The following is a 16,888-nucleotide window of genomic DNA, read 5'->3' as shown; positions in this document are numbered from 1 at the left end:
GGCTGTTATCTTTGTGTCTTTACTCTCCAAAATGCTATGTTGTATAATTTTAATTTTCCCCTCTGAAGGTTTTTCTGTTGTAAGTCAGTCTTCAGTAGGAGGTTACAGTCAGCTTCCTCTCCCTGCAGCCTCTCAAACTCACCTGAGGAGTGGAACTGAAGGTAAGTGGGAAACTAGTGTTAAACAATCACAGCAAAGCTATCACATAACAACAACAACGATGATGATGATGATGATGATGATGATGATGAAGAAATGTCAGCATCTGAAATGCCCTGGCCTTTTTTCTTGCTTTCATGTAAATGCCACATGCTGCTGTCTGTGTCCATCAACTCTTAAAAATGCCATGTTGAGCATGTATAATTTTTCTTACTATTGTAGGTTCAGGCCTGGCTGTTGCCGTCCGTTTTATCAAGGATACGTACAAAAGGCGTTCCCTTTTGAGACCACTCCTTTGGGAGAACACTTTGAAGTTACCTATTGAAGATGTTTACACGCGACTTAAAATCGTTTCAAGAAGAAACACAGACTTCCGCTTAGAACATGATAAAGTGGTGGGAATGTATGACATCTTCGCATCCTCGGGTGACAAAATTGTGCTTGTAGAAGGAAGCCCTGGGATCGGAAAGACGACATTTTGTCTTAAAATCGCGTATGACTGGGCAAATGAAAAAATCCCGAATTCCTTTCCTGAATTTGAAATTGTGCTGCTGCTGAAATGCAGGGACGTAGATGGAGACCTAATGGAAGCCATAAGTGAGCAACTTTTACCTGAAGATGAAAATATCAGGAAAGATATTTTCGAATACATCCAGGATATTTATAACCAGCAGAATATTTTAATCATTCTGGATGGCCTTGATGAGCTACCCATGAAAGCTCAAAGTCATGCAGATCGATTGTTTAAAAGACGAATTTTCCCATTTTCCTTTATTTTGGCCACATCTCGTCAGGAGAGAGGAATACAGTTGAGACAGAGCGTTAACTTTGACGTCCTTTTACAAATAGAAGGATTTCAAATAGAAGATGCTTTTGAGTACATCAGAAAGCACTTCAGGCATTTGGGTCCTGAACATTTTTCAAAAGGAGAGAGGCTCATTAGCGCAATTCGGGGAAACTCTTTCCTCTATGCTTTACCATATAACCCATTAAATTTGCTCCTTCTCTGTGTCGTTTTCGAGGACTATGAGGGAAAACTGCCATCTCGTCGAACTGAGCTCTATCAGATTATTGTCCGATGTATTTTACGAAGATTCTGTGCAAAAAATAAGTTGGAAGCTCCCCAGGATGACGAGGCTCTTGAAAAGAAATTTGAACAGACTTTACTTGTACTGGGAGAGTTAGCTTGGAAATGCCTAGTAGAAGATCGTCTTTCTTTTCGTGAAGGAGAAATCGCAAAATATGAAAAGACGTATCCAGATCTGGCAGCTCGGATATCAGGTCTCGTTTTTAAGGAAGCCAGTCTGAAAAAGATCAACCCACAGCACGAATACCACTTCTTCCACAAAACATTTGTAGAACACTTGGCCGCATCATACCTGGCATTACTGTTATTGAAGAAAGAGGTCAATGTCCTGGAAGATTTTCAGTTGGACTTCTATAACGATATTGTAGTAAAATACCGGGGAGTGTTTCTGCTTCTCTCTGGTATACTGGGTGAGCAAGCGAGTATCCTTTTCAGACAGATTGGTAAGAAGCTGGAGAGTGACAACTGGGACTGGCACAAGTGTCAAGAGGAAGAAGCAAAGTTTTTTACTGAAAGTTTCAGTGAAAGTGGAAATGCTGAAGAAGTTGCGATGGCTCTTTGTTCCTTCATTCCTTTCCCTTTGACTGTGGAAGTGGGCAGAAACGGCGACTGTTCTTATTCTAGTTTTTTTGACGTTGCAACATACTGCCGGAACTTTTCACAATTACGGCATCCTGTTCATTTATCTGTGTGTTGTGATCAAAATTTCAAGGTAAATTGTGCTTTTAATTACTTGAAATCCTGTCCAAAACTACAGAGTTTGTTCGTTTCCAGATTAGAAACTCCAATAGATTCCTTTTACGATGGACTATCTCAAAACTCGACTTTAATGTCAGTTACCCTTAGAACTTTTGAAAGCCTGTCTTCTGACATAGCTGATATTGTTGGTAACAGTTTGGCTGCAAGCAACACCTTGACTTCCGTGACGTTTGAACTGTTTAATGAGTGGGGCGAGGCTTGGGCCAGCGCTCTTGAGAAAGGATTGTCTGCAGATACACTATTGAAGTCAGTTGTCCTCAAGATTTATGGTTCATTAAGTCACACTGCAATACGGGCTTTGAAAAGAGTTTTAGTCAACACATCTTTGACCTCTGTTGTCATCACTGTTTTCGGGGATATGCAAGATTCATTAGCTTCTGCCCTTTGTGAAGGACTTTCAGAACAAGCCGTTTTGAAATCTTTTGCTTTGATTGTTTTCGGAAGGCTGAGTGAATCAGGGGTCTTCTTCTTAAAAAGAGGTTTCTTACAAAATTGCTCCGTGGATGCTTTGGAAGTAAAAATCTTTGGTGAACTCCCAGACAGCTGGGCGAATGTTGTTAAAGATATAATTTCAGCAAACAAAGCAAAGCAGTCGTGTACTTTCCACCCGGATACCAGTGGAAACATTGCGGCTGCTAAGGTCGCTTGTCTTACTCCCGTTTTGGCTAAGAGCAGTTTTACTTTAGAACAGACATTAAACGTCTGGGGTGAGTTGAGCTGTGAAGTTATAGAAGCTGTCGGGAGACTCTTGGTGAAGTCCACACCGTGTCGACTCGCTCTAAACATTCACGGAAACCTACCTGATGATGTTGTAAGCAGTCTTGTGAGCTATCTGAAAATAGAAAAGTGCGTACACTTCGTTACTTTCAACTTTCGGGGAGAATTGACCACTAACGGGAAGGCTGCTATTGAGCGGTTTTCAGGTGCCAACCACAATGCGAACTTAAAGGTGATTGTCCATGACTTGATATCAGACCGTTCTCCCTGTGGCGTTGATTTCTGTATTGATAATCCCTCGTTATTACCTTCAGTATTCACTAAAGTGAAGGATACTGGAACAAGTGAACTTAGTCTGACAATCAGTGGCGTGAGTGATGACTGGGCACAGGGTCTGAATGACGGTTTAACAAACAGCACGTCATTAACAACACTTGCTCTTACAATCGGAAACTTCCCTGGCGAGAACGTAGGGTGGATGCAACATCTGCTTGAAGTAGTGTTGGAAAACACCTCCTTAGCTACACTCGCTCTCACTCTTACATTATATTCCCTCACTGACAAGCGGATAGACCTCAGCAACAGTTTGGCCAAAAACACGTCTTTAACGACACTCACCCTTACCATCAACAGCCACATTGGCAACAGTTATTTCCTTTGGTCTGTTCTGTGTGATGGTTTGGCGTCAAACAAGTCATTACATACGCTTACTCTTACAATCAACAACTACGTTGGCACGGCTGGAGACTGGATACAGGGTCTGGGTTATGGTTTGGCGTCAAACAAGTCATTACGTACACTCACTCTTACAATCAAAGACAACGGTGGCACGGCTGGAGACTGGATACAGGGTCTGGGTTATGGTTTAGCGTCAAACAAGTCATTACATACACTCACTCTTACAATCAACAACTTCTGTTGCACGGCTGGAGTCTGGATGCAGGTTCTGGGTCATGGTTTGGCGTCAATCAAGTCATTACATAAACTCACTCTGACAATCAATGACCACACTGGCACGGCTGGAGTCTGGATACAGGGTCTGGGTGATGGTTTGGCGTCAAACAAGTCATTACATACATTCACTCTTACAATCAACGACCACAGTGGCACGGCTGGAGTCTGGATACAGGGTCTGGGTCATGGTTTGGCGTCAAACAAGTCATTACATACATTCACTCTTACAATCAACAACTTCAGTTGCACGGCTGGAGTCTGGATACAGGGTCTGGGTCATGGTTTGGCGTCAAACAAGTCGTTACATACACTCACTCTTATAATCAACAACTACAGTGGCACGGGTGGAGACTGGATACGGTATATGGGTCATGGTTTGGCATCAAACAAGACATTACATACACTCACTCTTACAATCAACAACCACAGTAGCACGGGTGGAGACTGGATACAGGGTCTGGGTCATGGTTTGGCGTCAAACAAGTCATTACATACACTCACTCTTACAATCAACAACTACAGTGGCACGGGTGAAGTCTGGATGCAGGATCTGGGTCATGGTTTGGCGTCAAATAACTCATTACATACACTCACTCTTACAATCAACAACTACAGTGGCACAGGAGAATACTGGATACAGGATCTGCGTCATGGTTTGGTGTCAATCAAGTCATTACATACACTCACACTTACAATCAACGACTACAGTGGCACAGGAGAATACTGGATACAGGATCTGCGTCATGGTTTGGTGTCAATCAAGTCATTACATACACTCACACTTACAATCAACGACTACAGTGGCACGGGTGGAACCTGGATACAGTATCTGGGTGACGGTTTGGCAACCAGCGACTCAACAATCAACGACTACAGTAAGCGGGATGGAACCTGGATACAGAGTCTGGGTCATGGTTTGGCGTTAAACAAGTCATTACCTACACTCACTCTTACAATCAACAACTACAGTGAAACGGATGAAGTCAGGATTCTTTGGCTGCGTGATAGTTTGGCTGGAAATAAGTCATTAACTACTGTCAGTCTTACAATCAACAACTACAGTAACACGGCTGGAGACTGGATGAAGCATCTGGGTGATGGTTTCGCCAGAAATGAGTCATTAACAACTCTCAGTCTTACAATCAATAGCTGTAGTGAAGTGAGTGAAGATCAGTTACTGGAACTGTGCAACAATCTGGCAAGAAGTGACACATTAACTACTCTGAGTTTGACAATCAACGACCACAGTTCAACAAGTAGAGGCCTTGGATGTGATCTTAGCAAGTGTTTTGCAGACTGCAAGTTGTTAACTTATCTTAGTTTAACGGTAAGCCTTTATGGAGAGGAACCTGTGTGCTAAAACCTACCACTCCGTGAGCAAAGTGAAAGTAAATTCACCCAATTAAATTCAATAACGAAGGCGTGTATCCATAACTCGATTGACGCATGCGCGGTATCCATACAATCATGACAACACGTGCAAGTTACATTCGGCTAAGAAAATTTCTTCTCGGTCGCTAATGAAGAAGAAAACTTTTTTCAAGAACCGGAAAGATGGAAAACGAGTCCGGAGCACGTAAATTTAGTCGACACAGGAGTTAAATCTTTGGATTGGAGTGAAATCAAGTCGCCCTTTATAAGAAAACGAAACGACAAATAGCAGCATGAATAATTCAAAGCCCACCGCGGGGCTATGCTAGAAAGGAGCTCAGCAAGAACTAAACAAACTACAGATTGAATCTATCGGATTCTCTAAGGTAAACAAGTTTATAACGCTGATATAAAAATAATAGAAGCTAGGGTAACGGTAGTTTTCGAGGAAAAATTTTCGTATTATTGAAAACCTTTTTTTTTTTTACCATTTCCAAAAGCCGTCTTTTTGCCATTAGTATGTTAATTATAGACGCAAAAGTTCGTTAGACGATAGCGATCCAATGCGTCGAATTTTACTTTTGAACTTAACTCTAAAACCAGTCGAAGTGATTTTCAAAACGGCGCAAAAGTACGGTTTCTTGCATGAAAGGAAATAAGATATTTAGAAAAGGAAGTTTAGAACGCTCATAACTAATAAACTTAGGGAAGCTCCGACGGTTTTAGATTTTCTTCGTTCACTCTTGTCTGTTTTTTGTACCGTTTTCTGTTAGCTTTGTTATGAAAGGATTGGTCTGAGTAACCAGGCGACGTTTTCCCCGTTTCACCACTTGTCTCCGTACCAAACCGCGTCTGTTTCATCCTTTGAGCTGTGCGTCTATCGAGTTATGGACACTTGAAAAGTTTTAAGCGCACTCGAGAAACTGTGTTGGTCTCGGCGAACTTTTAAGGTCCTTTTGCACAAGCGATCTGTGTCACATTTCACTACAATTTTTGCCGCGCAAGGCTGCAACTTCAAATCGTACTTTAAACCAATGTGTTTTTAGTGTGTTTTCAACGCTGTACTTTTTTCAAGAAATCGAGCAAAATTGTGTCACGTTTGAAACATGTTCGAACCTCCTGCGATTTCCCGGTGACAAATGAGCGATGAAATGGCCGCTAGTTTACGCCTGCGATTTAAAACTGCAACTTGCGCGAGACAAAATTTGCATGTGTAAACGGGCCTTTACGGTTATCTCCTACTTACCAATTTTCCCGCACGCGTGCTAAACACGAGCCAATTCTAAATTCCTAGTGTGAGTTTTTAACAATGTTTAACGAAACACTTACTTGTTAAAGTGAAGTTGGATGGTGAAGAGTATCAACCTTCCTTAGCAGTGTCATTAGCCTTTTAAGCCCTAATATCAAACTGCAAATTCTCCTTTTAAGCCCCATATTTGTTGTGGTATTAGTTGGGAGAAATTGCTCAAAATCAGTTTCTTTCAGTGATCATTTGCTATATTCTCGTGATCTGCGTGTTTGATGTTTTACCGATACTGTAAACTGCCGCTTATAAGCCCCCCTCCCCCCCTCCGCTGATAAGTCTTCCTGGTTATAGGCCCATCTACCTGTTAACCAAAAAATACATCCAATTATAACCCCCCCCCCCCCCCCCCGCCCCGGATATAAGCGGCCGTCTAGTTTCGTTCGTGTTGTTGGTTTTATTTTTGTTCCAAATATTGACGTTTTAAGGCTTAATTAAAAAACAAGTAAGTGAAAAACGTATTTCGATCAACACTGCTATAGCTCGTTCGGAAACGGTTTTTTTTATTCCGGTTATAAGCCCCTCCGTTTATAAGGCCATCTAAAACCCCTTACGAAGATGTATAAGCCCAGGTCTTATAAGCGGCAGTTTGCGGTATTTAAAGGAGGACAAAGCTACTGATCTCCATTGAGGCTTAAAGGGTTAACTGTCTCCTGTCTTCAAATTTGCCTCTGTGTTAATTGTGTTTGTCAAAGGTAACGGCGCTACTTTTATTTAGTAGTTTAATTTTGGACTTGTTGAACTGGAACTAGCTTGTAATTGAGCTTATGCAGGGAATTATCGTTAAACAAAGCTACGATACGATACGATACGATAATGTAGATCGATTGAGGGGAATCCCTGCACAAGCCTTCGTTTCAAGGCAGCTCCATTTCTTAGCTCAAAATACGTTATTTTGTATGTACCACTGGTGGCCGCGCTTGCTTGATTAATGACCCAGGAGTGGAATGAAATCTTGTCAGATTAAGAGTTATCAATGATCCTTTCAACCAGACACCAAGCCAAATACTTCATTTTTTGTGTAGTAAGTGATGTAAGCGGTTCGAGCATTTGGGGAAAATTCTGTGCACCGTAACGAAAGCAGTTTTGAAAAGTTGGAGGCTGGGTATAAAATGCAGTCCGAGATAAAATCTGATTAAACATTTGCTATTAGATGTGAGGCAAGTGCAAAGGAGATCAACGTGTTGGACACAATCGTGTGGATATTTAGAAAATTAAACTCGGCCCGAGTCTCAGTTTCACTTCAAAGAGCATCTAAAACACAAAATTTACGAAAATCCTAAAATTCAATTTATCAAACAGAAGACAAGGAAGACCACCACGGGAAAGTGGCGTTTAGTAGCTTTGATTGATTGGTCACATGCGAGGAATTTCATCCACAGACTCAAAAGCTAGAACCACCTCGTGCAGCTACAGCACCACAGGAAAGTACTGCTCGGTAGCTTTTATTTGAATAGTCACACTTGAGGATTTCATCCACAGGATTCGAAAGTCAGAATCACCTTGTACAGCATAATAAACAGCACCACAGGAAAGTACTGTTCAGTAGCTTTCATTTGAATGGTCACATTTTACGATTTCATCCACAGACTCACAAGTTAGAATCACCTTGTACAGCATAATAAACAGCACCACAGGAAAGTACTGTTCAGTAGCTTTCATTTGAATGGTCACATTTTAGGATTTCATCCACAGACTCAAAAGTTAGAATCACCTTGTACAGCATAATAAACAGCACCACAGGAAAGTACTGCTCACTAGCCTTCATTTGAACGGTCACACTTTAGGATTTTATCCACAGACTCAAAAGCTAGAATCACCTTGTACAGCATTGCTGTGGGAGTGGAAGAGTTTACGGTTTTCTTGAAAAGTGTCATTGTATATTTAGAATCTATCAAAGTTCCTCGCAGAGATGCTTGTCTTCCTGTCGATCCCAACATGTGGCATGTAATGCAAATGCATGGTTATGTTGTTGTTTTATTGTGCACATACCTTGTACTGTTACCCTGGCCGTTTCTAATTGCGCACAAGGCTGGGTGAAGAATTTTATCTCGGTCTGCAGCCGATACTCAGTCTGAAGTCTGCAGCTTAAGGGTGAGTCGATATTGATGCCACATAGTCGATACCTGGGAGTGTTCAAGTATCGATACTTGTGAACGAAACAGGTTTTGTTTCGATGCCGTTAACGTGACAACTTAAAGAAGCGTGATGTGTATTCCACATAACGTTGGAGGAATTTTAATTCTTACTGTTCTTAAGCATAACCTTTTTTTGCGGAAGAATTTTACTGTTCTCTTGGCAGCAGAGCAACTTGAGCGTTCTCTACTCGTTTAAGCCTGGATTCTACCGACGGTAATGACGTCATAGTACAAGTCTGGAGCAAAGACGTCACAGTATCGATATAATAAAAGTGCCAAGTATCGGGAAATATCTCAGGAATATCGTATCGCATGTGAAGCTGGTATCGGTTCACTGTTACCTGCAGACTACCGAAGTATTAATTGAGAATGAGAGTCCGTTGTCATGGTAATAATGTGAATTTGCCCTTGGGGTGACTGTGTGGTTTCTCTCGTCTCACGATTCCCAAATGGATCGGTTTGTTGAAGAAATTACCTTTTAAGTGTAACTAAGTAATGTAAATAGCTCTTGAAGACCGTGAACGCCAAAGCAGCTGAATTGTATTTGAACATTTTAGAATCAGAAGACACAAATCGAGAAGGTTTTGTCTTCTTTCTATGATCCTTGTACCGACAAATCTTCTGTAATTCAAGTACGGGGAAAACTTGTTTCTTTCCAAATATTATTTCCAAAGTGAACATTATTTTATGCTATGTCGCGCTGTACAAACCAAAGACGTGGTATAAGTTTTGTTGTCAGGTAGATATCAATTGTACAGCCGTACATATTTCTAACAGGGTGCATTTGGTACCTCAATTGTACATAGACGTTAAGGCAGATTTAACATTTTAAAATCAGAAGACACAAATCGAGAAGGTTTTGTCTTTTTGCTATAATCTTTGTGCTGTTAAATCTCCTGTAATTTTTGTACGGCATGTAAGTTTTGTAGCCAGGTAGATAGCAATTGTTACAGCCGTACATATTTCTAACAGGGTGCATTTGGTACCTCAATTGTACATAGACGTTAAGGCAGATTTAACATTTTAAAATCAGAAGACACAAATCGAGAAGGTTTTGTCTTTTTTCTATAATCCTTGTCCTGTTAAATCTCCTGTAATTAAGGTACGGCATGAAATTGTTTCGTGCCAAATGTTCTTGGTTTTATTAAGTGTAACAAATGAGAACATTATATCAGAGACATGGTATAAGTTTTGTAGTTAGGTAGAGAGCAATTGTACAGCCGTACATATTTGAAACTTGGGGTGCCTCAATCTAGTAGCTCAATTGTACATAGACGTTAATGAACCTGAAGGTAAAGGCAGATTTAACATTTTAGAATCAGAAGACACAAATCGAGAAGATTTTGTGTCTTTTCTATAATCCTGGTGCTGTTAAATCTCCTGTAATTAAGGTGCGGCATGAAATTGTTTCGTGCCAAATGTAATTGCTTTCATTAAGTAAAGTGTAACCAACGTGAACTTGAACTTAATGAACTTGGAAGTTTAAGCAGATTTAACGTTTTAGAACCAGAAGACACAAATTTAGAAGATTTTGTCTTTTTTCTATAACTCTTATGCTATGAAATCTCTTGTGACGTAATTGCAGGGTGTAATGTTTTGTGCCAAGTGACTTTTACCAAGTAAATAACAAGAGACGAATATGAAATTGACTCCGAGAAACGAATTCGGAGTAAAATGTAATATTAGAATTTTATTAAACGATTTGAAGTTTAAATGCTTGAGTATGGTATCTGTATTTGATTTACATAGATCAGGCGCGTAGCTAAGGTTCCGATAAGGGTGTTCGTTGAGCCCCAAATCTTGCTGAGTGCCGAAGGCGCTCTTACTAGTGGCATGCTCCCCCGGAAATTTTTGAAAATCTAGCTTCCCAGAAACCTCATTTCCTGCATTTTGAGACCCATTTTAGGCAAATCACAACTTTGTTTTACTGCAGCTTCTTTAGCTATATACATCATTTTGACGGCATAATTGTTTCACCTTAAACAAGAAAGTTTAATGTACATTCCGCGCCCTGTCAAGTTCTGATAGCTATTCGATCTGCTGATAGTCATACACCAAGCTGGTAAACTGCATCATTCTCGGGTGTAGGCCTTCGAACAAATTGACTATCTCGTCAAGGTTTACAGGTATATCATATTTGATATACATTAGAGCCATGGCGGACGGCCTAGTCTCTCCCATGGTACACCTCATGTAGTTGTTCAACCTCCTCATTGTGCTTATGGAACGTTCACATTCACAAGTGGTGACTGGAACGGTGGCAGCAATTTTCAGGAGCATGTACAGGTTGGGGAAGTCGTCGGGATCACATGCTTTTAGTGACGAAGCAAACGAATCAGCAACAATTCCAAGGGTTCTTGACAATTTTTAATTTCACTGAGGGTAAGACGCAAGGCCTAAAGAACGGGTTTATATCTCTATTTTTCTTTGGTTGATGTATTTCTACCACAGGAACTTTATTTCAAAGTTTTTCTTCCGCCATTATTAATCTTTAAAGGGGGTTCGTTCGAACCCCTCGAACCCCCCCTGCTTCGCGCCTGTAGATCAACGTGAAGTGTTCCTAAAATACCAATTGGTCCATCAGAACATGAGCGAAGGGAACAAAGAAACTCGTCAATTGAAGGAATTTGTATATATCTGCTGTTTGGTTTGATTAACAGAGATCAACATGGAATTTCTCCTTTTCAAACTCATTAATAATTCTTTTAGAGAAAACAAATGAAATCACTACAGTGAAGGAGATTTGGAAATGTGATCGTAATTATCCTAAAATTTAGTGAACGGTTGCTTTGAATGTCTTCATAAACTATTAATGGTTTGAGAAGTTACTTCAAACACAAGAAAGAGTGTTTGATGCGATTTCTAAACACCTCGAATAGTTGGCTGAAAAAGCGAGGCGCACTTCTCGTTGTTTGAAAATCGTATGACACACTCTTCCTTGTGTTTAATATATTATTTACAATACCAACACATTTCACAACAGGGAGATGATGACGATACGAAATTCATCAACCAGGGCGCATTTTCTTCATGTGCCAGCTTAGAATTAACCTTAAAAGAGATGAATGGACGCCCAGCGAGGACAAAGTGTGATTCACTTTTGTTTTTGGTGATGTTTTTGTTAATTGTATATTGCAAGTTTTTCTTCGTTTGTTTTGGTTTTCCTTTGTTACGCTCTGATTGGTTAAAATAAAGTCGCACCCTTTTCTCCACCGATTAGAAAAGAAACCAAGCCTCAGGAATATCCCGGGCCTCTTTTAGTTTGATGGAACATTTCGAATTCTGATTTGTTTATTTTTTATTTATTTATTTTATTTTATTTTTTTTTTTTGTAAAACGTTGATTCGGTTTGACGACAAGGTTAAAAACCATTGATTGGAGCTAAAGCTGAAGCAAGTCCTGTTTTGCATCAAAGGAAAGGACTTGAAAATAATTTTGTTTTGGAAGTACTTGTGCCCCGTTTGATCTTGGTACCCTGAAATGGTGCTCGGACATGGACCCTTTATTAATAGACCTTTTTATTGGTGCAATGGCGACAAGCGGAGCACTGCGACGGCAAAGAACGTGGATCACTGAGCCGGGCACGGGCCTTAACTCTAATGTTGATACTCGTAGGCCGTTTGATCTTGGTGCCCGGCCTTAGCACCAGTAATGTTAATACTTGTCCGCCATTCCAGGGTACGGGCGCTAGTCTGCCCACAATTTGCTGACTGCACCAACTTTTCCTGCTCCTCGGTCTTTAAATTAACAAAATTACGAAATGGTCAACAAAAGAAAACGGATTTCTTTTAATAGGTTCAAAAACATTTTTGCTACAACTTCACTCTTTCGCAGGATTCAACTTTCGCTCATGCAAACCACCTATAGTACAAGACTGGTAACTAGAATCCTCAAAACCTCGAACTATAGGCAAATTCTCCTGCTTTGTGCTTTTACAGAATTCAACCAAAGATAATTCGAATTTTTCATGTCGCTTTTAAGTGGTGTGATTATTTCCACGGTTCTAGTTATTGAGATTCAACTGTGTAAAAAAATAATCATCGAAGCTTTCTGGACAAACTCGACTTGTGTTGCTTTTGTTTGTATCCCAGTCTTTTTTTTTTGAAAGCTGAAGAAAACGATTCTTGACAGATTCGCATTTTTCTGCCGATGCGCTTGGAGCTGACTTTTAAGTGCAAATTAAAATTTGTATTTTGTACCATGAAGGAACTCGGAGTATTACTACTTTCCTGTAGATGGCACACTTGTCCATTGCCAAGCAGTTATTGCCCCCAGAAATTTTTTGCCAGTAATCATACACCTCGCCAGAGAGAGACAATATCAATTTGAGTTTCTTGTGTAAAGAAACAACACGACAATTTCACGACCAAAATATCCTTGAACCACAGTCCCTAAAGCGACTGAAAATGCACCGACTATCCTCTACTAAACAACGCCTACAGTATCTGAAAAGAAATGAAAGGTTCCTAACTTGTACACCTACCGTTCCTACCTCAAAGGGTTTTGAAGCTTTTGAAGAAACATTGTATGAATTTGATAGCTCTCATGGGTTAGAATTAATACGTACCACCATCATTATCAATCGGCCCCCACTCAAACGGAAGAGAGAACTTCTTTGGAAATGTCACAGTCAGCCACTGCCACAGAGAGATCTTAGATAATAAGAACACTTTATACATCAGGGTGTGTTTATTACACTGCACTGCAGGTTAGGGGACTGGAGAAATAATTGTGAATGATCTTAAACATTTCTGCACCCGAAGATTAATGTTTTTGGCCCCTTATGTTCGGGGGTCTTCCCCCTCCTTCACCCCCACCTCCTCCACTTTCTTCCTCAGCCGCCCCACTCCTTCTCCGCCCTCTACGACCGGAACAGATTTTCAGAGCGAAAGCTCTGATACTTACGCCTTTTGACAGGGGCCTGTTTCTCGAAAGTCCCAGTAAGAATATTTTTAAATGTTTTTTCGCCGATTAAACAGTGATTACAGACTGGTACTTCGCCAATGTTTTCAAAGAATTATAAGATCTTAAAATTTAACATTCAAAGCTAACAAAAATTGACTTATTTTTTAACAGAATAGGTGTTGAATTTTGAGTTGACACAGTAATATTCAGCTAGCAAGAGTCAGCATTGCTAGATAAACAAGAAAAGTGAGAATTGAATCTCATTGTTAGTTTTTGCTGCTGGATACAAGGGTGGCTATGCAATAAAGACACCATCTTTTGAGGTAGAGGAAGGGGTGTACAGGCAGAGATCACCATCTATTTTGTGGTTTGCCGGTGGGGCCTGTTGGAATATCGGTAGTTTTGATCTCTCCCCTTAAAAAAATTAACAGACTGCTCAGAAGATTGCTCGAAGTCCTGTTAATTTTGATGAACTTCAAACCTGTCACAACAAATTCAACTCGATCCTAGATAGTAAGGTGAAGAATTCCTAAGTAAAATAAAACGTCAATTTAATTTCTACTTAAGGGGGGACTTAACCTAAATTTGAATGAAATTTGAAGAGGTTTTAAGAAGGGATGGAAGAAAGAAAATGATTTTTGGAACACTAACAGACAGTTGATGCCCACGCAAGAGCACCCCAGGTTGCTAGTGGACTAACTTGGTATCCGTCTATTAATTATTAACTACAAATTCTTATTTTGAAACTTCACTAATTCTTCAATATTTCTTATTTCCCTTAATTTAACCAATCCTTCTAGAAAAACTGTCTCCCCCCAATTATACTCAAAAATCACCCCAAAATTCACAAAACACCCCACAACATAGATTCACGGGATGAACATAGAGTTTTTGGATCGCTTGAAACGTGAACGAGATATTTCCATTAAAGCCATGTAAAGTGCGGTAAAATGGCGTTTACGTTAAGTCCCCCCTTAAGACGAACATTTTCAAGAAATCCTTGATGTAATTGACATCAACCTAAAAGATGTTAAGAAATCCACGAATTCAACACTTCTGCCAGAGTTGCAAATGAACACAGTAATTTTATGACGTTTCAGGACGAAAACAAGCTTCGCACTGCGCCTCGTGCACATCTAAGGAAATGTGTCCCACATGGGAGAAAAAGACGCTGTCGCGTCTTATATAATGTTTTCAGCACCATCAGGTTTTTGGAGCTCCCTCGGTGGGTGGACCGGTGAGGGTGGGACTCTGCAGAGACTCTGCGCCCAGTAACTCTACCCCAATGAGGGGGGTAGGGGGGAGCAGAGACGGGGGAGCATTTTGCTCAAATTATTTTTCATTTTTTTTATTGTTATATTAACATGTTAAAAGGCGCGTTCTAACTCGTATCTACTTCAAATGGACGTATCTGGCACTGTAAATTCGATGTAAATGTTAAGAAAGCCATGATCTTGTCCCCCTTTAACGTACTTATATAAACGTACTTTTACAATTTAATTAATACGTACTTATATAATTTAATTTCTATTTAAAAAAAAACGTAGTTATACCTCATTCACACCAACTAAACGTGTTTACTAGTCAAACCGGATTAAACAAAATGAAAATAATTGGAAGAATTCTGAAAAAAAGGAATCTTACATATATTAACTAAACTTTTATTATGCTAAATTTGAAGTCGTAAAACATAAGCAAGCAACTTCTATGAATATTACAAATTTTAACCGTGTTAATAAAAGAGTTTTTCAACATGTTTTTAAGTTTGGTATAAACAGAGCATAAGCGATGATTTTCTTTTTCGTTTTTGTTATGTAACGTGCTCTTCACTTTTCATGGAAAGCGAACATTCGTCGTTTTTTCCTCAAATTCTTTCGCGAGCGTTGGTTTGTTTCCCACTCAACAGAACAATTTATCAAAACCAACTCCCGCAGAACACACAGAAACTATTACGTGGGAGGCAAACAAAAGAAGCTGCTCGCAGTTTGAATGTTTCTCACGGAATTTTCTAAGTTATGAGTTCTTAAGATGAAGATGAAGCTGGGCGGGGATAATAGGGACCTTCAGATTTGACTACGAGATTGAGCACAAGTACAACTTTTCAAATGTAGTTTGCGTGGTTTAAATAACCGCTTGTCACACCAATCTTGTTTCTTGAGTCTTCTTATCTGTTGGTTAACAACGGGAAGGAGCGAGAGTTCTGGGGATATGACTGACTTGAATTTGAAAGTCGTACTCGTACTCTGATCTGAAGGTCGTGGACAAGCACGTGTGGTTTCTGTCGTTAGGTTTGGATGCTGGCGCATGAGAGGCTTGGGTACTAGTGACGATAGTAGAGCAAGACGCAAGATTTGTTTCACTTTACATAGAGTCACTTTACAAGCTGAAAATGTATCAAGAAGTTGAAATACCCAAGAGTGGAAAGCAGTCAATGAGTTAGGATTTGATTGGACTTTCTTTTCGTTTTTAGTTTTTTTTTTCCTTTTATTGTTATCAATTTGCCGGGGTTTCGGATTTTCTGCATTTTCAGCGATGGGATAGAATACATATTTTCAGGATACATGTGTAGCCTAAGAATTGTGTCAATAAAACAAAATAGTTGAAAGAAAATTTCTTTCACGAAGTAAGTATTACGAACCGAATTTATGACAACAAGTACGAAAGGCGCGAGAATAGGACATTTTCACTATGGCGTCATTTGACTACAACTACCACAATCCTTCAGTTTTTTGTTTTCTCATGCTAATTAGAGCTATTTAACAAATCGACGGCAGTTTTCTATGGTCTATACTCTTTTAGCATACCTCAGTGACCGACTATCGCGTAACGCGCAATCTGATTGGCTACACAGGTGCCGTCTATCGATCGATAGACGGCAGTTTGTCAGAGCGCGCGCGATTTAGCATGCATCTTTGCACAAATATATCGAAATTTATGAAATAAAAAGATTTTTTTGCTTCATAGATCGATCACTGAGGTATGCTAAAACAATTAGACGACTCGCTCTCGGTTTCTATCGCCTTTGATAGTTGGCTCGGGGCTTCGCCCCTCGCCAACTATCAGCCGATAGAAACCTCGAGCTCGCCGTCTAATTGTTAAATAGACCATAAAATGACGTCAAAAAATGTTCAAAACCAAAGTGGAACCACGAGCCGCAGGCGAGTGGTTTCACTGCCAAGTTTTGGACATTTTATGGCGTCATTTTAAGGTCTATAAGAGTATAGACCATAGAAAACTGCCGTCGATTTGTTTTTTACAATAACATGGAAAAAGGACGAGCGGAATTGGCTATTTTTTTCGTTGAGAAAGCGCGCGCGCTACATCTGACGTCATTTTTATTGTCTGTACTCTTATAGACAATAGCTACGAGCCAATCAGCGCGCGGGAATTTGGACAGTTATTGTAAAATGTTCTTTGCTCTCCACCGGGATTACAAAATTTGAATTTTAGGTAGTTGTAGTCAAATGACGCCATCATCATGAAATGGCCTATTCC

The 16,888-nt window shown here is 40.0% G+C and overlaps 1 protein-coding gene and 1 long non-coding RNA gene across 2 annotated transcripts in view; both read left to right on the top strand.

Annotated features, from left to right (window-relative positions):
• LOC146463494 (uncharacterized) overlaps window positions 1-7,250 on the top strand; it is a 333,098-nt gene extending 325,848 nt beyond the window's left edge. Inside the window, exon 20 of the mRNA XM_085084383.1 lies at window positions 382-7,250. Coding sequence (XP_084940509.1) covers window positions 382-5,036 — 4,655 coding nt within the window. The 3' untranslated portion in view covers window positions 5,037-7,250. The remainder of the gene's footprint in view (window positions 1-381) is intronic.
• Window positions 7,251-7,438: 188 nt separating this feature from the next.
• LOC146463493 (uncharacterized) lies at window positions 7,439-10,209 on the top strand. Its single transcript, XR_014856868.1, has 2 exons — window positions 7,439-9,227; window positions 9,690-10,209. It is a non-coding gene; the product is annotated as an uncharacterized LOC146463493 (long non-coding RNA).
• Window positions 10,210-16,888: the final 6,679 nt, after the last annotated feature.

This window comes from Pavona decussata, unplaced genomic scaffold, assembly GCF_977016875.1.
Source record: "Pavona decussata unplaced genomic scaffold, jaPavDecu1.1 SCAFFOLD_175, whole genome shotgun sequence".
Taxonomy (NCBI): domain Eukaryota; kingdom Metazoa; phylum Cnidaria; class Anthozoa; order Scleractinia; family Agariciidae; genus Pavona; species Pavona decussata.
This window is presented reverse-complemented; position numbering and strand designations above follow the sequence as displayed.